At 37.9% G+C, this 26,613-nt stretch overlaps 1 protein-coding gene across 1 annotated transcript; it reads left to right on the top strand.

Moving 5' to 3' along the window:
- Positions 1-22,857, top strand: pax2b (paired box 2b; the record flags this gene model as incomplete). Its single annotated transcript, XM_079476505.1, has 10 exons — positions 1-49; positions 1,223-1,388; positions 2,143-2,340; positions 5,533-5,612; positions 6,125-6,244; positions 12,980-13,155; positions 16,056-16,161; positions 21,420-21,521; positions 22,472-22,558; positions 22,784-22,857. The coding sequence occupies exons 1-10, from the start codon at positions 7-9 to the stop codon at positions 22,855-22,857; spliced, it is 1,152 nt and encodes a 383-aa protein (XP_079332631.1). The 5' UTR covers positions 1-6.
- Positions 22,858-26,613: the final 3,756 nt, after the last annotated feature.

Below are 26,613 nucleotides of genomic sequence, written 5' to 3'. Positions count from 1 at the left end.
TATCCGATGGATATTCATTGTAAGGCAGACCACTTCACCGCCATGCACCGTGAGTTTCACAGGAGTTTGTCTGAAGAATATATCATATAGCCAATTTAGATCATCAGGGGAAAGCAACTTTGTAAAGAGCTGAGGTACAATAAAAAAAGAAGGTCGAAATTAGACAGTGCGCATTTTCCATTGAAGAACAAATAGCATAAATGTATGAACTGACAAAATGAAAAATGATAATAAAAACTCGATTAATTAACAAGGTAAATTTGAAATGCATTTTGTATTGAAATTGAAATTAAAAACACGACTATATATATATATATATATATATATATATATATATTATTTACAATATAACTGAATACGTAACTATCACAATAGTTGTCAGGGTTTTTGCAATAATTAATTTCATGTCGCCAACAAAGTACAACATATTTGAAATGATTCAAATTACATTTTCATAGCCGTAGTAATGAAAAGCCTTTAATGCAGAGTGATTCATGTTTCTGAAAAATAGTGTTGTGAGCATTAATTGAATTAAAAAACACACAGAAAAAAGGAGAATAACATTACAACAATATGTAATGCGATCACACATAACTGTTTCATTATTTATATCCAGGGGAATGAAAACAATAAATGCTCGTGTAATTTAATCGCTCGCCCACGAGTAACAAACCCAAGCATTGTCTCAACGGGAATATACGACCAGGGTGGGAGTTTAACGTGCGTCTCCAGCACTTAAAAACACGAACTTTACAAATATCAATTTAATTAAGACAAAGTCTTCAAACAGTTACAGAGCAATGTCAAATTCTCCTTTGATTTCATACAAAAATATGGGGCTCTTAAAAATGATGTTGTTCGTTTGAATTAAAAAACCTCGTTACATATTATTATTATTATTATTATTATATTATGTAAATATGCATTTTTATAATTGTGTTGAAACTAAATAGAGAGTAGGACAAAAAGCCAACGACAATACATTTTAATGATGCGTCTGCGCATATGCATATCGGATTGGATTGTACATTCGTTTGACGAAAATAACGCAGATAAGCACTTATATTAGTTGTATATATCATACAAACATCTGTACAGGTTTAATGTTAGTAATATGATCTAATATCATGTATTATCAAACCAAAAACGCGCTGTTCAATATAGTGACGGCCTGTATGTAATGTTATGGTTTGGTGGTTTGGTGTTGTTGTCTCCGGTATAGGGCATGGGGGAGTGAACCAGCTGGGCGGGATGTTCGTGAACGGCAGGCCTTTACCTGACGTTGTGCGCCAGAGAATCGTGGAGCTCGCGCACCAAGGGGTCAGACCCTGTGACATCTCGAGACAGTTGAGGGTCAGTCACGGCTGCGTCAGCAAGATCTTGGGCAGGTGAGACCCCCAAAACAACATATTTACTCGAAGACGCCCCTGTAGAAGCAATGCGTAATGCATCATAATAGAGTAAATAAAACATGTAACATTTAACAGCACATCATTTGGAATGAGGTAAGGTTGCACATTTCCACATTTGTCTGCTCTTCTCTATACTACATCTGTGGTTATTTCTTTTTTTTGAGAAATAGATGTTACACATCTCACTTTCACTTTCCATAATATGGCTATAATTTATCCAAATCAGGCAAAATAATTCGCTTTTATTTGTAAGAACCGTGCCCACACAGCCATGCCGAGAACATTTTAAATTCTCTCGATTTGAAAATGATTTTATTAAATGCAATTTGTTAACAGCATCTGATTTCAATAAAAAGGTCAAGTTGTAAAATGCTAATGAGTTTTCAGGCTTTGCTTATTAAATAGATTAAATGCAATGGGTTATACATAGATTTGTTAGCCCAAACACATCTCGCGTGCACGCGATTTGATGTAAGATTTTCAAGTATCTCGTTGAGAGCAGTTTTTCCAGATACAAATATGTGAAATTCTGTCAATTTATTTCAAGTATTTTTTAAATGAGTAAACCAACCAGATGCACAAATCATATAAGATAATGTCGGGACAGTGCTGTTATGAGCTCTGTTAAGTAGCTTAAACATAATTTTGTTAACACGCAGCTGTCGTTAATCGTCCTGTGTTTATTAGTTTTGGTCATGTTATGAATTACAGACGGTTCTCGTTTCCTCAGGTATTATGAGACTGGCAGCATTAAACCTGGAGTTATCGGAGGATCCAAACCCAAAGTGGCAACGCCGAAGGTGGTGGATAAAATAGCGGATTATAAGAGACAGAATCCCACCATGTTCGCGTGGGAGATCCGGGACAGGCTGCTGGCGGATGGCATCTGTGACAACGACACGGTCCCCAGCGTCTCCTCCATAAACAGGTGATTTAACAATAAAAAAGCTACTGAAGTCATTATATACAGAAGCATATCTGCGAGCTCTGGTGCCAAACGTATCCTTATGGAAATGATGATGGAAAGAAAAAAATGTATAATGATGCTTAACATATACCAACATTTGGAAACGTTAAATAGTTATATTGGGGAAAGACATGCACGAGTGAAGGAAATAATATTTCAGAAGAAACATACATAGTAAAATATTTTCTGATAAAATAGCATGGATGTGTTTCGGTTGTTTCTGTATTTTTATACAGTAGCTGGAGTTAACTGTGCTCTATTAAGGTTTTGATGTTCGGCGTTGTGCCGGTGGTCTTGTGGCTGTAATTCAATCCTCTGCTGCAAACTAGCTCAACAATGACAGAGACCAAACCTATAAAATCTTATCAGACCGAGTGAAAACCGATCAATGGACGGTGATCTAAAAGAGACAGCCACAGCCCCCTCAATTACACTTTATAGTGCTCATCTTCTCTTCGTTTTATTTCCACAAAGATAGACATACGACGCCATCATTTGGAAGAGAGATTGCCAGGCGTCTTATTCTTCATAATTTACTTAATAAATATCCCCAAAAAGTCACAAAATCGAGATCGTAGTGAAACAATAAAGACTAAATGATGTTTATTTGTGCTATTATAATTCATTAATTTGAAGAAAAATTCATTCTTGATAAAATGCAATTGAATGAAAATGTTTATGATCGTATGCACTGGCTTCATGATGTCCAGAGAGTTAATGTACAGCTAATATGGGGGAAATCTACAGTATGCACAATCTATAATCCAATATGATCCTATTTACATCCTTATAATTGGGTAAAAGGGTGGTTCGGGGTGGCGTGTTAGACCTGCGTGGAAAAAATCAAAACGGTAAAAAGAAGCAGTGAGGCTGAACTTTGGTTAAGATTCACTCTTCCATAAAACCAGACTCTGCATTACATTTTAATGAGCGGATGCCAAATAATAGAAGAGCCCACACAGGAGAAGAGGAGGCAAGAAAAAAATTCATTTCATGCCTCATGGTCGCCTAAAAAGGGCCATTTGAACGTCTTTTAACATGAACTTGTGAGATAAATTCAAAATGTTCGTTCATGTAATTACTGAAGCCCCTTAAACGCCTTTAAATCTAATTGAATTCACTTAGGCTATTCTGAAAAAAGAAAATATGGCTTTGTTTATGAAGAAAATTAAAATATGAATGCACCGTGTGATTCTGGAAAAGTTTAACTTTAATGAAACACTATTTATTCCTAGATTTTATTTAGCAGTATAATGGTATACTCATGCCTGAGGTCCTGTCTGGAGAGAGAGAGAGAGAGAGAGAGAGAGAGAGAGATCCTTAATCATTTGATAAGGCAAAAACAAGCAATCTATTATATACAGCAAAATGAAGAGCGTTTCCATTGATAATATTTGAATCAGTAATTCATGAATTTTTAAGTAAAAAGAATGTTATTATTCAACACTTTGTAGCAAACTTTTATTCAATAATTGAATGCTTTACGATGCATTGAGACAAAGAGCTAAACTGAATGTCTATGTGTATACAATTTTCTTAAAAATGACAGTGTTTCTGATGTACTAAACTGTCTCCACAACCAACAAGTGACAATGAAACCACGCGCTTACAAAAACCTCCTCAATGCCGCTCAATATTATGGATTCACTTGTAAAGTCATTTTAATATTTCTTCTGAGGATTTTCAGACGCTGCAAAGATATCAATTCACTCTTCCAAATGACTTTTTCAATGAGAGAAACATAGATTGTGGATAAAGTCTGCAGATTTATTCTCCCCAGGCCATGCAAGGGGTCAGACACTGGTTTTAAAGGAGAAATGAAATATAATATTGATATGTTGTCACTGGTGGAGAGCAGGTTCTGTCTGATCTCTCTCGCTCTGCCCCGAGGACACGTCCTAAAGCCACCGGTTATTTCAACAGATATCAATATTACAAGCACAAGCATTTTAATGGATTTATATATTTGTGCTTTGAATAGGATCTGTCGTGGCAGCTTGTTCTAAATATTTTTACAATCAATAATCTTCATGGGGCATGAAATGAAAGATGTGTCGCAGGAAATGCATAATCTTTGCATGCAGTATGCAAGTATATACTTATTGCTCAGACGTTTCTCTTTCTTAGAGATTTGACTGAGCTCTCAATCAACTTAGTCTCATAAAATTGCTTATGAGAAATAAAAACAAACACAAATGAGCATGTAATGATTGAGACACATGAAGAGTCTGGAGGTGTCACACGAATGTAGATTGTAGAGGTCAAATAATCTGGATTTGGGTAAATTTGATGAATTTGATATTGAGGTCTTCAATAATATTGACTGTCGATTGCAGACTTTGTTTGACACATTGAAACTCTAATGACAGAGACATTTGTAAGACTCTCTTTCTTAAGAGAAATATCTGAGACTCAGATGAGATTTAAGGAAAGTTTCCTTTGCTCTCACTGATGTTTAGGAGAAATAATTGAGACGTCAGAAACCTCATCTGATATTTTTCTTATGGTTTACTGAATGCCAAAAGTCTCAGGTGACATCTTTCTTACACGCTCATTCTTTAATTTAGTCGATTTATTAATCTCATTTGATTTCAAACACTATTTGTAAAATCCGTTAAGATCCGTACACACATAATAGCAAGGTTCACGGATGCTTCGGCCCTCTGTAACGTGTTTGTTTGCATATGTCTGCTGAAAGAGAAGATGTGCCATTAGTGATGAATGGATCTAAAGTTTACAAATGAGCGCGACACCGGGCCCTTTTCCCAAAGTGCCGTTCAGATTAACAGACTCAGATGCTGGCGTAAGCTTGTACACCGCACTGAGCAACTATTGCTTTCCTGTCACATATAATTTATAGCTTTCCATTTGCATCCCGGTACCCATGTGGCTAATTCAGAACTTCTTATCCTCGAGTCTAGATCAATAGAACCTCATCCACACAAGAACCAAGCCTGAGGCTCTCCTCAGTAACTGAAAGAGAGAGAGAGCTGTAAGGATGATTATGATTTCATGCTTTGTTTGCAAGATCACGGAAGAGCTTAGAGAGATTCTCAATATTTCTCACCATTAAAGGAACAGCCGGTTTCGCTTTATTATCAGAGAGAAACTCTGGAGGTCTGTGTGAGTCATTTAACCCTCTTTTCTCCGCAGAATCATTCGTACGAAGGTCCAGCAGCCGTTTCACCCCTCACCTGACGGATCGTCTCTCTCCACCCCAGGACACACTATTGGTAAGATCTCAACATCAAGACTATGAGACAATGAGACAATTCTGGACCTTTGGGAGAGATTTCTTCCCCGTCATTTTCTCACTTTTAGGTCATTCCAAACCTGTATGACTTTCCTTCTTCTGCAGAACACAATGGAAGATATTTTAAAGAATGTTGGTTATCAAACAACACTGAACCCAATTGACTTCCACAAAACCACTGAGACATTTCTCAAAATATCTTCTTCCAAACCTGCATATTGAACAAATCTTTCAGGTTAACATTACCCTGGTGACCTATTTCAATTGTGTTATGCGTGCATGTGCATGATGTAAGGCAAGGCAACATCACAGTTCTCAGCTGATGTCGATACTTCCGTCTGCTGGCCCCTCCCACACCGGTGCCGGTTGATCCGGCTGTTTTTGTTGATGAACTGTGATGATACGAGTTACATTTTACCATTTTTCTGGTAACTGATGTGATGGTAAACACATGAGAAGAGTTTTGATTCTTTATCCTCTCTCGGTCCACAGTTCCCAATACAGCATCTCCTCCTGTCTCCAGTTCATCCAACGACCCCGTGGGATCTTACTCCATCAATGGAATTCTGGGTATAGCCCGCTCTAACGGAGAAAAAAGAAAACGAGATACAGGTAAGTCTGCGTTTTTTATTTATTTACAACCTGCAGCAAGTTTGGAGAGATGTGCATGAACCATGTAATTTATTTACTGTTTTGATTGTAACGTAATATTTCATCTGATCTGTTTTTAGTATTTATTGTAAAACTATCAATTGATTATTCATTTTATATATCCATGATGACACGTTCATGCCATGTACCATTGATTTATATATTAATCCCATTAAGTTTCTTGTTTAAATGGATTTTACTTTTGGCACACAACATTCTGAGCAGTTTGCACTTGAAGGTGTAATGGTTGCAGAATTTATCACGTGTGTGATGGTGAGAGGGCTTTGATGTGCTGATGTGACCCCCACAGGAGTCTGTGTTATTAATCCACTGCTGTGATTAAGAGCGCTTCAGTAATTACATGTCAAGATGATGTAGCCAACTAACAAACTCACTCAAACAAGAACGACAGTGTAAGCAGGACATTTAGAGAGGTCCTTCCCCGCCGCCCCCCTCCGGCTCTTTCTTTAACTGACGTTATAAAGTCATTGCGATTTACTTTGGAGGACCAGCAGGTTAGATCTGACGTGTGAGGCAACAAACAATGGGTCTTATTTTTAGCAGCAATCTTTTTTAAGGTGTCTAATTTGTATGAATTTGCACATATTTGTTTGATCTACTACAGTGACGTTTGGGTTTAGGGGTCTTTAATGCTTTTGTAAAATTGTTGTATGTTTTTGTACAACTCGCATCGTGCAAATTCGTAAGAATGAAGCTCACTTAGTGAAATTCGTGAAAAAAGATTTCTAAGATGTAAGGCTGATCATATAGCGCAAAACTCAAACTTAAATATTGCATTTTATTTTTTGCAAATTTGTGCCCAAAGATTCATATTGACAGTGAGGATGACTGATATTCACACTGATGGTTGAGCAATTTACTATACAAACTTCAAAGGTTATTTCTTACGCTGTGTTTAAAATAGAAACAATGTGATACAGTGTCAAAGTAAGTTTTTGCCTTAACCAGCTGCACCGAGATATTTTGCTGGTGTCTAAGGTAAAATTTCTGTTGAGTCATTCACAAAGTATTTTTGTTTTGAGTGTGGACGGACTTTTTGCCTGAAATATCCAGGGCTGGCTAAGACGAAACAAGTACATAAAAATAAAAAACTGAAAAGCCATACCGGGAAGCAAAGATCGGCATGCAGGTCACGTACTTCTAAACGCGCCATCTGAGCAACTTCCATTGAGATGAACTGGTATTTTTAGATCTTCTGGTTGTACTCACAGACGAGTTCGTGTTCCTGAAGATGAGGTTGATAGCAGAGGATTAACTGGCTGTTAAATCACCCAAATGTGAAAATCTTAAACACGGCACACAGCTGATACGGTCCTACCGTTCTACATTCAGCAGCGGCGGGTGGAAACCGCTGTTCTCCTGATCACACCGCGTTACACTTGCAGTCATTTGTGTTGCGTTGAGATTCATTTTCCTGCAATCAAGAAGATGCAAGGGCGCCAGGTGACATCAGCACAACACAACTGTGTGCGTGTCTAGGATGACTGAATGGTTGGAGGGTTGTTCTTCTCAAATGATCCTCTTGGCAGGTGGCCATTTTCTTGATGTGTCAAGGGTGCACATTCACTTTATCTTTGCCAGAAGAACTGCAGTCGCACAAACGCTCGCCAGTTAAAGATGCTTTAAAACCCTTCCCCGCAGCAACATATAGTAAAACAATTTTATTTGTGAAATCACATAATGCTTAAAATCTCAGATAGCCTGCATCTGAGATCGTTACCGTTATTTAATGTTTTTCAAAGGATTCTACCAGAAACAAGGACAATTTTGTCTTTTGGAGTATCGGAAGTGTGCACATGCCCATATCTGACCCAACCAAGGATTGAAATATCCCAGCTTTTTCTATAGTGTAGACGTTCCCACAAAAAACAAGAGCAACAAAGTGACGCAATATCCAATGTTACATAACAGATGGTCTTAACAGACAGAAAGATTGTATGTTTTTGCCCGTGTTGGGGTGGCATACCAAGAGAGTCAAGAAGCTCTTTGTGGGTTACAGTAAGTGTGCAGTCAGCATCGTTCTCTGACGAAGGCCCCATTACGAGCCGAGCGGAGAGATAATGCGCCGTGACACGCGTTATGTACACGGCGAATCTGAGAGAGCGGCCGCAGGGACACAGGTGTCACGCCAGCCATTAATCTGACAGCGCTACTGTATTACTGCAAATTAAAAGTAGCACTATACAGAGAGAGAGAGAGAGAGCTCTGGTATCTACATGGACTCTGGCTGTCTGAGCTGCGATGCTGGAAGTGACATTTAAGAGAATTTGCAATTCCGCCGAGAAAAGCTATTACCACGCAAATTAACATCTAACATCCACAGCGAGCCCCCCCCCTCATCACGACCACCCCCTTCACAGCTGTCTGATAAGAACAGACCATTAAAAAGATGAGAGCCGTTTTATGCCGACCAACCCAAGACACCGAACTGGTGCAGTTCCAGCGGAGGTTGTAAATTTTTTCAACGAATGTTCAATTTAGCGCTTGTGTTTATGCAGGGCAATCCACAGTTTATCTTTCTTTAGCTGTAAAAACACCTCACAATAATTATTCAGATTGTAAGCTCCTGTTCGTACACATGCTGTAGTAATTTAACACGCCTGTTTAGAGAGAATTTTATAAATATAGACCACTTTGCAAGATGTAAACACTGGTCCAGATGCACTTCCGGTTTAATTTTTATATCTTAAAAACATAATTAAATCTTAAATTTGTTCAACATTTTGATTTGGTTATAAATGTTCTGTTGGTTGTATTTTGTTCAAAGGTTCAAACAGGAAGTTCAAACTGAAAGAGGACGTCTTCTTCAACTAGCGTTGTTTATGTCTTCACAAAATTAGACCTAAAGAGTTAACTAAATCATAACTAATAAGCTAATCCCCATTTCTCGTAAACATTTACTCCGTAACTATTAATCAAAGTAACTGAGGGCAGCTGTGACATGTCAGAGGGGACCTGGTCCTCCCGGCTGAGTCTGGTTTCTCACAAGTTCTCCTGTAAAGCTGCTTTGGAACAATACACATTGTGAAAAGCGCTATATAAATAAAATTGAATTGAATTTTTCATATTGCACTTAAAAATAAATAAATAATTTTCTGTTTCCCAGCTTGACAAAGTTACCCAAGGTTTAGGGGTGGTGCTTTTTATAAGCATAACATTTTTGTAAGTTGTGCATCATGCAACTTCATACGAATTATCTTGACAACGTTTGCTCAATATTATGACGGTTGCGGCAGAGGTCTAGTTTAGTCTCTCTCTCTGTTTGTGTCATGAGGTCAGGCTCTGTGAGTGTGAATCCTGTGGTGTTATCTGCTTTGATAGAGCGCGCTCCCTCGTTACCTCAGTCTTAATACTGACTCATGTCAGAAGGAATCCGCTCCACTCAGTCGCCGATCAATAGCACAGCAGCGGGGCAGCACACATTGAAACTGTGTGCCAGCGGCTCCACGGCGTGGCATTCAGGCTCCAGGTGAAAGCTATTACATAAGCTCTAATGAGAAGAAAACGGCCTGGATCAACTACGTATCTAAGCACTTTACTTTGGGAACCTAATAAAAAAACAGTGCAAAGGTCAGTAGAGCCTTAAAGGGACAGTTTAGCAAAAAAAAGCATCATTTTTCTTTTTAAACCGGAAGTAGAATATTCACTCCCTTCTGCGTGCAATGAATGTGAAGTGATGCTGTCAAGATACAAAACAACAGAAATGTTTCATAAATGCATTAACGTGCTCAATATTCGTATGTGGCAAAATCATTTTTAATGGTTGAAAAATGTTTGTGCAAATTATACGAATGAGACACCTTTAAAAATACTCTCATGTCCTGTAAAATCAGGCTGCTTTAAACTTCACAGCTAAAGCTAATTTGGTTGTAACAATATGATGCCGGCGCTCTGGACATTACAGAATTCACGTGTGGATTCAGTCCTTTATTTCTGTAAGTGTTAAGTTGATCGCCACTGCCAAAAATCAGTCCGTGCCGTAATAGCCGTGTGTGTGTGTTGTTTATTGGTGTGTAGGAAGCTGTTGTCACTGCTGTAAATGACAGATGCAGTTGTATTGATCAGGTCTGTGGCCTCAGCTCCCTAATGGCACTTAATTAATGACTTCATTTACCCCTGCGCCTGATAGTGCAAATACCCACTCCACCTCAAAGAGCCCCGCGGGAGCCGTCCACACAGAACGCCTGCTCAGAACCGTCAGCTTTAACAGACTGTAGGGGAAAAACACACGGCTAAAGCGAACATCAACATCACTGCAAAAAGTTGGGTTGAGTGATTTCAATCAAGCTTAAAGGGATACTTTACCCAACAATAAACATTCTGTCATGAATTACTCTTCCGTCAAGCTGTATAAATGTCTTTGTTGGGTTGAACATAAAGAAAGATATGTAGAAGAATATAAGTACCTTACATTTCTGGGACATCATTAACTATCAGAGCAGGAAAAATGATTGCATCATTCTTCTGTTGAACACAAATAAGATATTTTTGAGAATTTAGGAAAACAAACAATTTAAATTTTCCCTACCATGGTAGTCAATGATGTCCCAGAACTGCTAACATTTTTCCAAATATCTTTCTTCGTGTTAAACCGAACAAAGATCTTTATACAGATTTGGAACAACTTGGTGGGAGTAATTCTTGACAGAAATTTAATTTTTGATGCAGAATTGGATTCTTAATTTTATTTTGTGCATTTTCAACGCTACAAGAATGACACCTCAAATCCTGGTGTGTCATTACACCAAAACATATTTCATGTGGCTTAGTAAAATGATTTGTCAATAGTACAACAGTTTATTTTTATTGTTTACTATATTGTTTGTGCTTTGGATAAAAGCGTCTGCTAAATGTCAAAATGTACACAATTTAAACAGCATCTTTTGTTGATTTCACAGCTTAAAAAATTTCTCAATTTGTTTTGCGTAAATTGTTTCACGCGAAAATCACAGTATAATTTTTTAGAGCGTTCATTTTTAATTAGTCAGAGACAATATAACACTAGAACACCTTGGCCACGGGACCCCATAGCATCGTGTTGGCGAGTTCTGCTCAGACGATCACCACTCACGGTTACTCCACAAAATATTGGACACACGCACACACACAGAGAGAGTGAGAGAGTCCAGTGTGTGTGTGTGTGTGTAACACTGATCTGTGCAGAAAGAAAAGGTCACAGTGACGATCTCGGTGGTAATAACCAGCTGAAATGGAGCCATTAGACAGACATGATTGATCAATTGAATTCAGCAGCAGTGAAAAATGTGAGCTCAAGACGAGACACGATGAGCCAGGACACTCATTCATTTGAGAATCTGTCACTCCATCCGTCCATCCATCCATTTTCTGTGCTTCTCTTCGTTCGTTTTACATCCCATGTTTCTCCATCTCTTTTCTTGCTCTCATTTCTTCTCTACTTTTGTTTCTTTCTTACATTCTCTCTGTTTTTACTTTCCATCTTTCTCACTACTAATCTTTTAAACTCTTCTTTTCCTTTTAATGGACCCGATTCTTTCTTTTCTCGCTTTATGGTAAATCACATACACAACACGCATTTTTTTGTTTTCAGATGGAGGTTTTGCATTGCTTAATATTATGTGCCCGCATTAAATAGCATTTGTAATGCATCTTCAACTGTATCATAACCAGAAACTGTGACATTGCATTGATCTACAATAACACCCCCACTAACTCGACATAAGGCATCAAAGATGACTGTCTCGTTATGTCACATCACGCAGCACTTTTGCTTTTTATGTGGACAAACGAAGGAAAATCACAGAGAGAGGTGCCAGACATTTTGGCCGCAATCCTGCAGTGTCACCGCTCTAACAATAAGCATCTAATGAACAACAAATACAAACCTGTGTATGTGAGGAAGAGAGAGATCGATAAAGACAAAGAGAATGAGGGACATTCAGTTATTCAGTCAAGAAACAATGGGAGGGTTTGTAAGGTACAGGTACACACCACCGGCTTAACTCTCTCTCTCTCTCTCTCTCTCTCTCTCGGGCAATCAATAGAGGCACTGCATATCATACATCACAAGGCCTGTGGGCTTCACAGAGAACATAATATGCCGCAAATTTAGATTGACAGATTTGTAAGGGAGACGCGACTTTCCAGAGAGTGCAGGATGTGAAGATATTTAAAGGTGCTTTAAAGCGTCTTTCCGGGTTGAGAAGAGAGGCAGAGCCGAGGGAATTTTACGCTCTCGCTGAAGGTAATCGGGTTAGAGGAAAAGCAAGAAGAAGAGCTGTGTTTGTGAAGCGCTGATTCACAGGTACAGAGAAAAGAATAACAGCAGGTGCGCTTGTCTGCTCAGACCAAATTAAATCAGTGTTACATGACTTGGATACGATAAGGACAGTAAACTTCAAACACAATTTGCAAATGTAAACACGCACCAACATTTTGATCGCCCAACAGACTTACATCCCAGAAAAGCCACATGAAATGTGCAAAAACACATGAACGCTCAAATGACGTTCTTTCTCTTCTGCAAGAGGTTGTAAATAATTACAAACTAAGAGCGTTTTCTCTGCAAAAACCTACCCGAGAGGAAGCCTCATCTTTACAAAGAAGAAGATGGCTTCTCTTAATCTAAGAAAAGATTTGAAGACCTGGAACATCTTTCAAGCAAGTCTACATGGTGTTTTCTCTTTGTGTATGTAGATGGTTCGGAGGGTTCAGCGCAGAGCAGCGATTCTCAGGGCAGCGTGGAGAGCTTGAGGAAACATCTCCGTGCCGACGCTTTCACACAGCAGCAGTTAGAAGCCCTGGACCGAGTGTTTGAGAGACCGGCATTCCCAGACGTGTTTCCCAGTTCAGATCACATCAAACCGGAGCAGGTGAGTGATCTGATCTCAGTGTCTGTGGCTGCAAAATTGGAAATGTCGATGTGGATATTCAGGACTATTTACTCCTCTCTCATTGTGATACCGTGGTATGCAGAGTACCACATTCATATACAAAAGATGGTGAACCAAGGTATTTGAAAGTATGCACAGTAAAATATGACATCGCTGCAACCCACACATTTGCAACACACTGTGGAACACCACTGTGTTTAAACTAGGGATGCACCGATATGTACATTTTGACCGTTAACTGATAATCGATAACCCTGGAAGCCGATAACCGATATATTGTCCGATATGTTGTTTCCCATGAAAATCATGTACTAAAACTACTTTACACTAGTTAAAGATTCTTTAACTTTGAAACATTTCTGATATAATGTTTATAAAATAAATAAATAAATAAATAAAGATGTTCTTCTAGTCCAACCCAGAAAAGAGTCTCAATAGCCACTAGTCTAACAGGTCTCATGACAGAACGCATTCAGACAGCAATCGGCTTTAAACAAATGCTTTGTTCCTATATTTACACATTCATACATATCTACATACTGTACCTACATCAACAATATATCTGCCTTTATTTTGATGACATGACCATTTATTCGCCAATTCCGATATGGCCGGTAATTTAGTACCAATTAATACCATAGTATACAATAGTATTTTTTCATGTATGCATACATACAGTGTTGTGTTTTTTTCTGTTAATGTGTGTTTCTATTAGGCGTATACGTCATGTTTAACAGTAATTATTGGTGTTGTAGAGAAGCACAGAAGATGCATTGAGAACCAAAGAGCAGAACTCCCTTGGTCTATTGATTTTCTGATAGAAATAAAAATACATTCTCTGGAAAAACAACACGAGATGAGCTTCCACCACCCATTCACCGCACGCAAACGTGAGCACATGAGAAATGATGTCATTTCCAGCAACGTCACGTCTGACCCCCTTTACAAACCCTAAACGTGGAAAAACACACACAAAAGGACGGCAGTCATCTATATTAATACAAAACGCACAATTTCTTATTAAAAGTGTTGGATTTATTATAATGTATAACCTTTATTTACTTTCATTAGACTATTAAACAACAAGTGACGATTAATTTCTCCCCCCGAAAGAGAGAGACGTTGCCGTAAAGCAAAGGGAACGGCGTAATTGAGTTCATTTTAATTTGGGGGCGATCGGGAGCCATTATTCCAGCGATTCATCAGGCCGACAGCGCTCACCTCCAGAAGAAGCCTAATTTGCAGCTAATTACAAAACTGATTTTCACTGCAAGATCAATACCGAAATGAATTGGAAATGACTCGCAATCACAAAGGCCGTCAGAGGGGGTATTAAAGGAGGGAAGAAAAAGACGAAGGCGACTCAGAAGCCTTTACGGGGAAAAATGGAAGAAAGGAGCGCTCTAGAAAAATCAGTTTTAATTTGAAGCAATATTAATCAGACTATTTTCTCCACTTATAGACCTCGCTCATGTCTAACACACACCACCGCTGTAGCTCGGTCCGGTTATAATTTGTGGCTCTGCTCAAAGACCTAGAAAGCTTGCTGCATACTGTATGAATGGTAATCCATTTGGTTTTAAAACAAAAACATGCTTCATTGTCGTAAGGGTACTGCATATTATGAGAGGAATCTATAGGCATAAAACGAAAATAAAAATGGGTAGTCCATTTTACTTCAAATTTTTTAGACCTTTTTGCTCGCTAAGATTACATTTGGATTAAAAAAACACATTTTCAATGAGATTTAATTATCGTGCATTACAGGTCTGCATCATAAAATGTAAGCAACAAACGTTTAGTTCATTATGAAAACTGTTGTTTTTTTTTTAACTCATAGTTGAGTATAAGATGGAAAAACCTGACCCAAACGAATCGAAACAATGCTCCATTTTTTAGGATGTACCCCTTCTTATCTAGACTTTTAGGAGCTCATCTGTGATGCCTCGGTCTTCTGTAGAGAGGTCATCAGATTTTGAGACAGAGCCAGGGTCGTGCTTGTGTTTAGAGGCATTAAAAAGCCATTCTAGAGATGCTAAGCGTGATAGACTCTCCTCCCACACTTCTGCCGTCCATGTGCTCGAACCCTTTTACCATTCCTCCCATCTGCATGAGAAAAGGGCCGTTCTGCTCCATGGACTCCTCCGAAAAGAGGCAAACATCAGGCAGGGCCGCCGCAAAGAGTTGTAGCCCACAATTAGAGTTTATCTGTGATAGAGACAGACAAGACTGAGGTCAGGAACCTCCCCTGTGACACACACACACATTTACTATGGACGGACATTTTCAACACGCAGACGCCGGAAGTCTCATCTCATTAAATAACAAAAGAATGAGAGGAGAAAAATCCCCCCCATCTGCTGACACGGTCTGAGGAGCATGCCTGGAATGGAAAGGGGGTGGCGATGTCATAAATCTTAGCCGTGTCATTTCTAAAGCAGGTCTAAATGCAATGATTTAAACCAATGAACATTTACAACATCTAGAGCCCTTCTACATTTATAAAAAACGAGATTTTACCAGCCTGGACTAATGGGAAATTGTGACGATTTTGCAAGGTGGCTAATTCGTATGACCTCGTACAACGTGAATCCATAAAAATAAAAGGTAAGATTCATTGAAAAAAGCAAGAAGTGGCACAAAAGCAGATCGTACTTAAATGTTTGCGATCATAGGAATCAGCCAACTCATGAGAGAGTTAAAAGTTGTGTGCTGGATTTTGCATGTTTTAAAAAACGCATGTAAAAACAATTCACCGTGGGTGGTTGCCAGGGTGTTGCTATGGTGTTAGGAAATAGATGTTCTCAGGACCAAATATTTGCTAATATACATTAGTAAGGTTTACAATCAATGCTCAGAGTTTTCTTCTGTACTTCCAGGCGAGCGAGTACAGTCTCCCACCATTAAACGCAGGCATGGACGAAGTCAAAACCTCCAGCGTGACCTCTGACCTCGGCCCCAGCGTGTCACAGAGCTACCCTGTAGGTAAGGATCACAAACTTTAATCCTGTATGCATTCTGTCTGAGGCGTAGAAGATACACACATAGACATGACTTCATATCATGACAACCTGCTTTTATAACAGACATGATGAAACCAACCTCAGAAACATCACAACTGAAGAGCTCAGTTCGTTCCCTCCACAGTGCTGAGCTTTAGAACGGTGCCAAATTTACATAAACAAATTCATCATTTGCTCACGGCGGACAGGCGACGTGCTGTATTTGTTTCTTTGTCTCACTCCCGCTAATAATAAATGATGGGACGGTTAATTAAAATGTAGCGAACTTGTTGTGCCAGTTATTAATGTGAAATGTGTGAAGTTTACTGACAGTTTCACCACCATCTCCAGGTCAAAGATAAATACAGAGACGCTTTGATTAAAATTCACATAATTATGCAGACGCCATTACAGTATGTGCCGTGTGTGTGTGTGTGTGTGTGAAGATGCTGACAGAGAGAGAGATGTTTTTCCTTTGGAGAACGTTCATTTGTTATGTGAATAATCTCATTATCAGATTATATCTTTAAACTACAGTAGAACAGATTTTGTGTATCTGTCTGTATTCATCAGTTTTTGTGAACACATTGTCACATCTACTTCTATCTGAACAGCTTATTCTTCGTTTACAAACTCTGTCCGTGCTCGCAGTGATGTGCAGGGAAAATTAGTCGTGGAAACACTGCTAAAAAACTTAAAACGATTTAACACCAGTGAAATTAAATAAAAAATGTAAACAATGAAATGAAGCACATTTACATGTGTATGTATCAGAGTTTGAGATGAATGATAAATGCACTGGACCGAAACTCAAGGCAGGCAGCGGCATTTAAATCATTCCCTCTTGTTTGGGCCGAGATCCAATTTTGAGATGAATAGATGCTTTCCGGGAAAAGAAACACAGATTACGCTCATCCCTAAAATGTTTTCCAACCCCAATTAAAATGCCTGCAGTTATTGATCTTGTTGACTATATGCGGAGGAATTTGCATAATCTATGAGAAATGAATGATTCATGGAGCGGTCGGTGCCAGAGGAGATGCAGGTTCCTGGTGAACTGTGAAAACCTCACCGATAGAGATCTTCTGTGTCCTCCGCTCGTCCTACAAATGTTCAACAATACCTAAAGTCAAGTCAACACAACAGGGAGCCGCAGAGATGACGTATTTTTTAATGCAAAACCCGGAAGCGAGTTAGGATTTCCGGTTCCATCGCCCAGAAGTCTATGGGTTATTTAAATGGATTTTGGTAAATTGCACAAAATAAGGTCTGTGGTTAACAAATCCTTGTAATATTTTCACATTTTATTCTATGACATAAAACACACCAGTTATAACCCGCTTGTGATTTTTTAAACCTTTATTGTGTCTTATAAACGGCGGTTGCTGACAAGTTGCTAACAGCGACTACTTCCTTTGGCGGTGACGTTAGTCGTCATCTCGCACATGGGAACAAATCTCTTTAAACACAGATGCGGATTCATTCACGGAGTAATTACTTACCAGTGAACACATTTTTTATAAAGTTTGAAAGAATTGTCGGAGGCTTGGTGGTGGTGGCGACGTTTATATCGAGCGACCTTAAGTGTAGTCTGTTTTGCATCGTTTTAGCTTTTTACCTTTGCTGATTGTATTTCGGCTTCAAAATATTTGTAAAGATTATCTTGAAACGTATAAACATCGTAACCTTTGTCAATCACAGAGCTTTTTTTGCGATCTTCCAAAAGTCTATGGGAAAAATGAATAGGCTTTCTGTCAAGGGAACCAGTGTGGCGCTTACTTCCCGGTTAGCCTACAAAAATACGTCATCTCTGAGGTACTGGATTCCAACTAGCTTACATTATATTTGATAGCATTTTTAAAACAAAAGTTGCTATGCGATGTCATAGAAGAAACAATTTGGTCTGAGTGGTTTCATAAAGAAGCTTTAAAATCCATCAAATTTCATTTGAGTGAAAAATAGGTTCTTTGGTTTATAAAACGTAAAAACAATAAATCATGTGATGCATAAAGTGTGAAGAACCTTTTTTAAATGAAGTAGCTTTTCCAACACCGGATCTTAAATTATGTGTATTACTGTAAGCATTTTAAAAAATCCATGGCTCATGGATTCCTCTAAGCTTGGTGCAGATGCTCGGATATGTTTTTGAATTTGCCACCGAGAAAAAGAGGCTTTACGTCCTGTCAAACCGGCCATGCCGGTGTTCACCCGAGGGCACCACGCTCCCAGTCACCCAAATTAATGCTCATTCCCTCCTCACAGAAAGCAAACTAACCTTTGAGCACACATTCGATAACGGACGACTTTCACCCGGCGTTCTGGGAATTAGGGCAATCTGGCTCTCCAAACATCCTTTGCTTAGTCGTAATTAATTGGGGCGCCGAGGTTTTTTGGCTTGTGATAAATCGCTGCATCCTGATTGTAAAAAATAGAGGTCAAAGTTTCCTGTAGCCTCCATGCTGGAAACACGAACGTGTCCCTGTTTGTGGCGAAGGTACTACGGCGGTGGTGTCGAAGCAAGTGTTTTCCAACCCTCGTGACTTTTCCAGTTAGTAATAAAGGTCACCCTGTTTTCAGTTTCACAGTTTAGAAACGCTGCCGTGGTTTTCCAAGCAATTCTAAGGCAAGAAACACAAATGTGAATTAATGTCCAACGCATTTAAGCGAGGCCCATAAATGTGTTGCTCACGAGAAGTAATTTCAGTTTACATCAAAAATAAGTTTAGTAAATATGAAAAAAATTTCTATTCTGCAACTGAGACTAACATTGAATCTCATTCGGTGGAACATACATGCGCATCTTTACTTGAGTGCTCACTAGTTTGTGCTCACATCGGTGCTGATGAGAGAGACATACCTTAAGAGAGCATTGTCGGTTTTGTATTAATTAAGTGTTCAGATTCATGACAGCTGGAATTAAGATTTTCATCAGAGTAACTGCAGGACCAAATCACACCTGACTGCACCGCTTAAAAAGTGAATATTCTCCTCCTGTCACGATAACATCACACAGAAACACAGTCAAGATTTACCTCACTAGATCCCTGGCGAGTTTAAAACGTTCAATCATTGACGATTCACTTTACATAAAATAGAGATCAAAGAGATCATAGCGTTGCTGTGGCTCAGTGGTTAGAGAATGACACTAGCAACGTCAAGATCATGGGTTTGATCACAGGGAATACACATACTCAGAAACACGTATAGTCGCTTTGGATAAAAATGTCAGGCAGATGCATGAACGTAAATGATGTTTTGAAAATCAAATAGCAGGACTAAATAGCAGGTTCAGACATAAATTGTGATCTTTGAGTAATAACTTTATCAGAAACGATCCTGCCACACAGAATGCATTCTAACTAAAACTGAACTGAAGTTGGTGCTTTTATCTGTGAGAAAGACAATACAGTACGTACACATGGGTAAGCTCCATATAACACATTTGATCTTATGAAAATCTATTCCTTACATATTGTTTCTAAATTTTTACATAGTTTTAACAACTTTAAGCTTTACACTGTCATGAACCTAAAATGCATTACATCATATTCACATTTCTGTATTTCAAAATATTTTGCTTTATATATGGTTTCAAAGCCACAACATAAACATATTTACTGCACAATGTAATACACATCTGCAAAGAAGAGAGTCCCTGTAGATTATTTCTGAAATCCAGCAAAATAAATTACTATTAATATGAATGAATTAAAGTTATATTCTTAGCCAATAGCAAGAGCGATCGACAAACACTGACCCTCCTAACCTTTTCGCTTTTTTTTACTTTATCCATTAATGAATGAAATTCTATCTCGATGACAATTACGCACAACTCTACGCACAATATAAAAAATAAATAAAGAGATTTCCTAAGAGGACATTGCTTTGGTTCAAACACATTTGTTGAGGGTTTTTTCCTGATGTAATCTCTTTCGTGACCCCGGATCACAAAACCAATCATAAGTAACACAGGTATATGTGTGGCAATAGCCAACAAAACATTGTATGGGTCAAAATTATCCATTTTCTTTTATGCCAAAAATCATTAGGATATTAGGTAAAGATCATGTTCCATGAATATATTTTGTAAATTTCCTACCGTAAATATATCAAAACTTTCTTTTGTGAGTAAAAAGCTATGCTCGGGACTTCATTTGGACAACTTTAAACTTTAAAACTTTCGATTTTATGCACCCTCAGATTCCAGGGTTTTAAATAATTGTATCTTGGCCAATTATTGTCCTATCCTAACAAACCATGAGTCAATGGAAAGCTTATTTATAGCTTTCAGATGATGTAAAAATCTCCATTTTGAAAAATGTACCCATAAAACTGGTTTTGTTGTCCAGTGTCACATTTAAGTTAACATTGTCTTTTAATCCGAACTGCCTTTTTATTCTGCCTCATGTTTTCAAGTCATTTGCAAATCTGTCCTGTTCTGTGACACACAGGATTAAACTCTAAAGCTTTTTTTAAAGACTTTCCTGCTCATTAGAATGAAACTGATGTCCAAATTTCCCCCAGCGTCCCCAGTGTGCCCTCCTCCTCTCCCCCTCTCTCTTTCCTGAACAAAAACATGAGTCGGAATGGGAGGGTGGGCTTCGGTTCTCGGCCGGGTCGGGGCTTTACGCTGTTGGGAAGGACAGCCAAGCGTCATCCCCAATTATTGCTCTGAATGTGGAACTTCTTGGTGTTCAGAAGAGATCAGAACGAGTTCTCTTCTTAACCTTTTTTTCTTTAATACACAATGTTTTCGTTCTGTGACTGTGGTTGCTAAGTTTGTCAAAGGTGTTACGAAGCGAAACCTTAAAGCAACGTTTACTACGCATGAGCGCAAACTGATTCTAATCTCTTTTAATTAATTTAAGCTAAATTTCTTTCCAAATCAAGGTTGAATGAGTTCACAATTAATTAATCAAACACTTTGGCTGTGTTGTTTGCTTGTTTAGGCCATTGAAAACTTTAACACATTCACAAATTCAAGTTTACCCTTTGATATGAAGAAGGACAGTTTAAACATAATTTAATAACTAAAGATTACGACCTTATTAAAATAAAATATCTAAATTAAAATAACTAACTACTAAGAATGCACATACTCTAATACAAATGTATAGTATAGTATCGTATAGTATAATGCAATGTAAGTCGCTTTGTATAAAAGTGTCTGCCAATAATTTTTGAATGAAATTTTTGAATGAAATATGTCAGATTGATGTGTATTTCTGTGCGTGTGTGCAGGTCGGGATATGGCCAACACAACCTTACCTGGATATCCACCTCACGTCCCTCCCACAGGACAGGGCAGCTACCCAACATCCACACTGGCTGGAATGGTCCCTGGTGAGTGATTCTCTGATGACGGGCAATAGAATGGTTTACTCCCAAAAAAATTGGGATTGTTTCAACACATGGTTGGGTTAAAATAACCGAGAATACGCTTATATTGGAACCAGCAATGGGTTATATCAACCAAGAATTTTGGTATGAAACAACCCAGCATAGGTTAATTTCTAACCGGTTTGTTTTTTTGTCCATTTTTTACCCAACGTTGGGTTGAAATAAAGTGTTGGAGACAAAATAACATATTTAAATGAAAAGGATAATCATTTTATGATTCATAAAGCTTTCACTATCTTCTAATAAAGTCATAAAATGGTAACACATAATCTTAGATATGAAACAAATCGAATTTAGTTATAATTTACTTTCTTTTGTCAAAGTACTATCTCTCATCTTCATTGAGATGCTGAAGTAATGCACAAGGAATATCTGCTTTCCAGTCACATTCTGGTCAAACTCCTAAATCCATTTCCAATAAAAGAAAAGAAAAGAAAATTGTTTTATAAAGAAACTCATACGCGGACACGATTTCTACTTGTCTACAAAACTAATTTCAAACATTAAGAATAACCCATCAGAGAGAAAAGTTTCAGGACCGTGTGAACGAAATTCTGTCAAATCTGTCTGAGCTCCTGACTGGTGATGCTTGAAAAACAGCATACATTTATTAACTGTCTGTCCAACAGGAAATTGGCATAAGGGACTCAATCAGGTCCTGTACTGCTCTAAGAAGCAGGAAACCTCTAACCAGATCGTCAAACCTCGATTGATTGAACAATGCAGTGGTCCAGGAGATCTCAGAATGAACTTTTGCAGCCAATGAGCTCAAACTAATACATAAAATGGGCTTTGATCTCGATATATTGCACATCTGTACCATGAAACAACATCACCTATCTGAGTACTTAGAGTTCACCTCTTTTAACCCATCTGTGTCTGTTCTCTTTCAGGAAGCGAGTTTTCAGGGAATCCCTACAGCCATCCACAGTACACGAGCTACAATGAAGCCTGGAGATTCAGTAACCCTGCACTATTGAGTGAGTATCATCATCACCGTCTACCGTACAAAACCACATCATGATACAATTAAATATTTTATGATCAAAATACAAGTGACTCAAGCACATAATCGTCATCAAAAGACAAATCATGTCCAACGATAAACAAATACCTTTGCCTGTGTTTGATTTGCTCGGTACTGCTTCAGTCGGTGATTTTCGTGATGTATTGAAATGGTACATTCCTTTCTTATTAACTTTCAGGTTCCCCCTATTATTATAGTGCATCCAGAGGCTCCGCCCCCCCAACTGTTGCCACTGCATATGACCGCCACTAGTTACCACGGAAACCAAATTAGGCGCCACGCCCACAGCTTCGGACTACATATTCTGCCGGTGTGAGTGGTGAAGCCGATTGGACAGCGAGGGGTTTTGTGAGGTCATGTGATGAGGGACAGACCAATCAGGATGAAAAACATCTCGACAGCCATTTAAACAAGCCTCATCGGGAAGAACGCAAATGACGTGAACAATAAATGTATAATTCAAAGACAGAGGGTAAATAAGATTTTATAAGATGTACAATGAAAATCTGCTTTTCTAATGTTTTTTTATTTTGTCCTCATGAATGAACCAATGTCGCATTTGTGGGTATTCGTATGCAAGTTGTGCGTCCAGCACACGTTTATTTTGGGCACTATGGGTCGTTCTTGTTATCAAAGTATAGACAGCTTTCATAGGATAAAGGTATTATTTTAATTCGATTGTATCTGGGTATAAAATTTACTAAAGGTTATGGCAATTTGAATTTTAAACTATTTTCTTTATGTTTTATATGTTGTCAAGACATAGATATTGTGTGTTTCAGTGTACGTCCAAAGCGCACACATATGATGTTTTGCATTATGTACGAATACCTGCAAACAGCATCACTCTGGATGAACGCGTCTAGTCTTTCTGACAACATGGAAAACTCAATCCAACGCATGACTGCTGAACATCAAAACCTACAAGAACTCAAACCTTCGTATTTCACTCCTGTGCACCGTAAGCTCTTCCTTCATATATACTTAAACGCATGGAAACAACGAACAAACAGTTGAACTGCTCTCCTTTGACGTCAGCAGATGTGAGAAACAATCAAATGTGAACGAGACGAAATCAGATCTGCTGTCTGTCCTGGACCTGATTGAAGATCAACTTTATTGTATTTCATTTTATTACATATATATAATTGCAAAGATATCATGAAGGACATTACAGTATGAATGGGTTCTTTTCATTTGTTTTTCATTGCCATGAAATTACGTATCAAATTCTCAGGGGGGAATTTATAGCATCACTCCACTAATGCGCTTCAGACCACAGCGAGCTTCTAAAACAAATCCCTATTACAACCCTTTTCCTTATTATTTGAGCATCACTTGATGTAAACAGACATCTGTCTTTAAACTGCGTTTGTTTTCTATGACCAGAAATGACGCACAAAAGCGATGGATCTGTTGCGTGAATTTGCCCACTTTATGTTTGTGCACTAAGGGTCGTGTTGTTTCATGAACATATTTTTCATTTTGATTCTTAAAGAGCAAAATTGGAGCGTTCAGATCTTGAGTGTTTTATCCGATCCGTTTTTAATTGAAGCATTTGAGATAAATCTATACTACTGATGAGATAAAGCACTTAAACCTTCAAACCTGTTTACAGACGTCCTCGGTGCTTCAGATGGGATGAGCGCTGGTCATTCGCTTTATGATTTACTTTTCAGAACTCTGAGGAACAAAACACAAAAAGTTAGACACAACAGCTGCTCAATGCTTTACAACAAGTGCAATTTCACACATTTCACATTTTCACCATGTACTCTTAAAGGACAGTTCACTGAAAAATATTAATTCTGCCATTATTTATTCACCTGTATCTGAGTCTTTCTTCTGTCAAAAACATAAGAAGATATTTTGAGAAATGTGGTTTGGGGTTCAATGTTGTTTAATTATAAACATTCTTCAAAATATCTTCTTTTGTGTTCTGCAGAAGAAATAAACGCATTCAGGATTGACATGACATAAGGACAATTTAAAGGTGAAGGAAGTTTTATTTTTGGGTGAACTTCCCCCTTTAAGTTTTGTGTTTGAACATATGACTTTGGTTTTATTTTATGTTTTACAGGTGAGAGAATGTAGCACATTTGCCAAAGACTTTTGTTGACGATTTCCTTTCATTTACAGTCTATTGTTACATTGTACGAGCAGTATTGTAGTCAAAACATGTTCAATGTGTGTACAAATCCTATGCATAGCAAAGAAAACACATATGTGTAATTATAAAACTACTGACATGTTTGATTTATTCATTATTTATGTTATTAAGTGAAACAATGTTTTTTTTTAAATAATTTTGTGTGAAATGTCATTTATGAACTGTAAATACATTCTGAAATCTTAAAGGCCCTTTTCTATGAATTCATCAACCAGATAGTCTGTAGATAAATGAAATAAAACATCACATTTCTTTGGGATACGACAACTGTGAGAGAAAAATATGATATTAACACAACTAATACAGTATGAGCTTCTAAATCTATGAAATGCTTTTTTTCAATCCATAAAATCAATGATTTCATCGTTCACGTTTCTGCATGACTACAAACATCCCAATCCATGTCAAACAGAATCAGCTTTATCATAGATTTGGTTTCATTTGACTCCTCTTGTAATATTTATTTATAAAAAGTCAATTTCTCTTTAATTTATTATTAAAAGTGACATTTGACTGGAAACACTAAGGCGGCGGACAGTGTTGTCCTTTATTCGCTATTGTGTGAAGATGGATTTGGTGTACGATGGAATCTAAGGTTTCAATCATTGTTGAAATGAAAAATAAATTTTGTACGTCAACGAAGAAGCTCGGCTGTGTAGAAATCCATAACTACAACATTCACAACACGATATTTCAATTTAGAAAAATCAAGAAAAATCCTAACCTGTCTTTTCTAAGCCGTGTGCACAAGAAAAAAAGACAAACAAATGTGACAACATTTGCAGAAATATGAAAAAATAGGAAAAAGGTTGTATTATTCATGCATCATTATTGATTCTTTATAAAGAATGAAGTAAAATATTTTTAGGGAGTGGATTTAGCTTGCCCTTTGATTGTGAATAAAATTGATGGTTACATTTATATCTACGAACTTCTACAAAGAAAATAAGCATCAGACGTCATTTAATAGATATTTTTGATATATTCTGCAGAAACCAACCACTGGTTTTGAATTGACTGGTCCTCAAATTGTGAAATAGGTCTGCAGATTGTGTCTATATGAACTTTATGTTGATAATGAAATGTAGAATAATGCTCACTGCACACTTTAAAGTGTGCATATCCCACACATCTGATCCGTGGGCCTGTCGTCTGTGTTTGTCATTCAGGGCTTGTTAGGAGAAGGAACATCCACCGTTGACTCCTCTCCTCCCTGAGCCGAGAATTCCCTGTGGTAAAATTATTCAGTTTAAATGGAAACTTTTTGTCACTCTTGTCTAAATTGGCATATCTGGCTCTTTCACTGAAACCAGTAAACTGTGAACCGGGATGCATCTGCCAATCAAACGGAGCGTAACGTCAGCGTGCCAGATGACGGGGATGCGGGGAGGGGAGAAGTAACAGACAGGGAGAGAGACGAGACACTATTGGCTGTGATCAGAAGGGCTGTATAGAAAAACACCTGTCACTGTCACACACAAACGCACACTTGTTATATTATGTTAAAATATCAACACAGACTCTACACAAGAACACAAATCTTCAGACAGCATTTGACACAAGGAGACCCTACAGCACATGTTAAGATGTATTATCTACTGAAAAACACGACTTTTCAAACCAAATGGGATAACCAGCAGTATTTATTTTAGACTATTTTAGTTTTCTAAAATTAAAACTTTGAAAATGTTTCTCTTCATTGAAAATAAATAAAATATTGGCCTAAAATGTTTGGAAAAACTTAGAATAAACACGAAAAATGTAAATGTTACCTTGTTTAATTAAGTTAAACGCACTGAAATTATGATATTAAAATAAAGACTAAAAGAAAACAAAGA

Source organism: Barbatula barbatula (assembly GCF_947034865.1).
Source record: "Barbatula barbatula genome assembly, chromosome: 16".
NCBI lineage: Eukaryota > Metazoa > Chordata > Actinopteri > Cypriniformes > Nemacheilidae > Barbatula > Barbatula barbatula.
The sequence above is the reverse complement of the archived record's forward strand: the minus strand, read 5'-3'. Positions and strand labels throughout refer to the sequence as shown.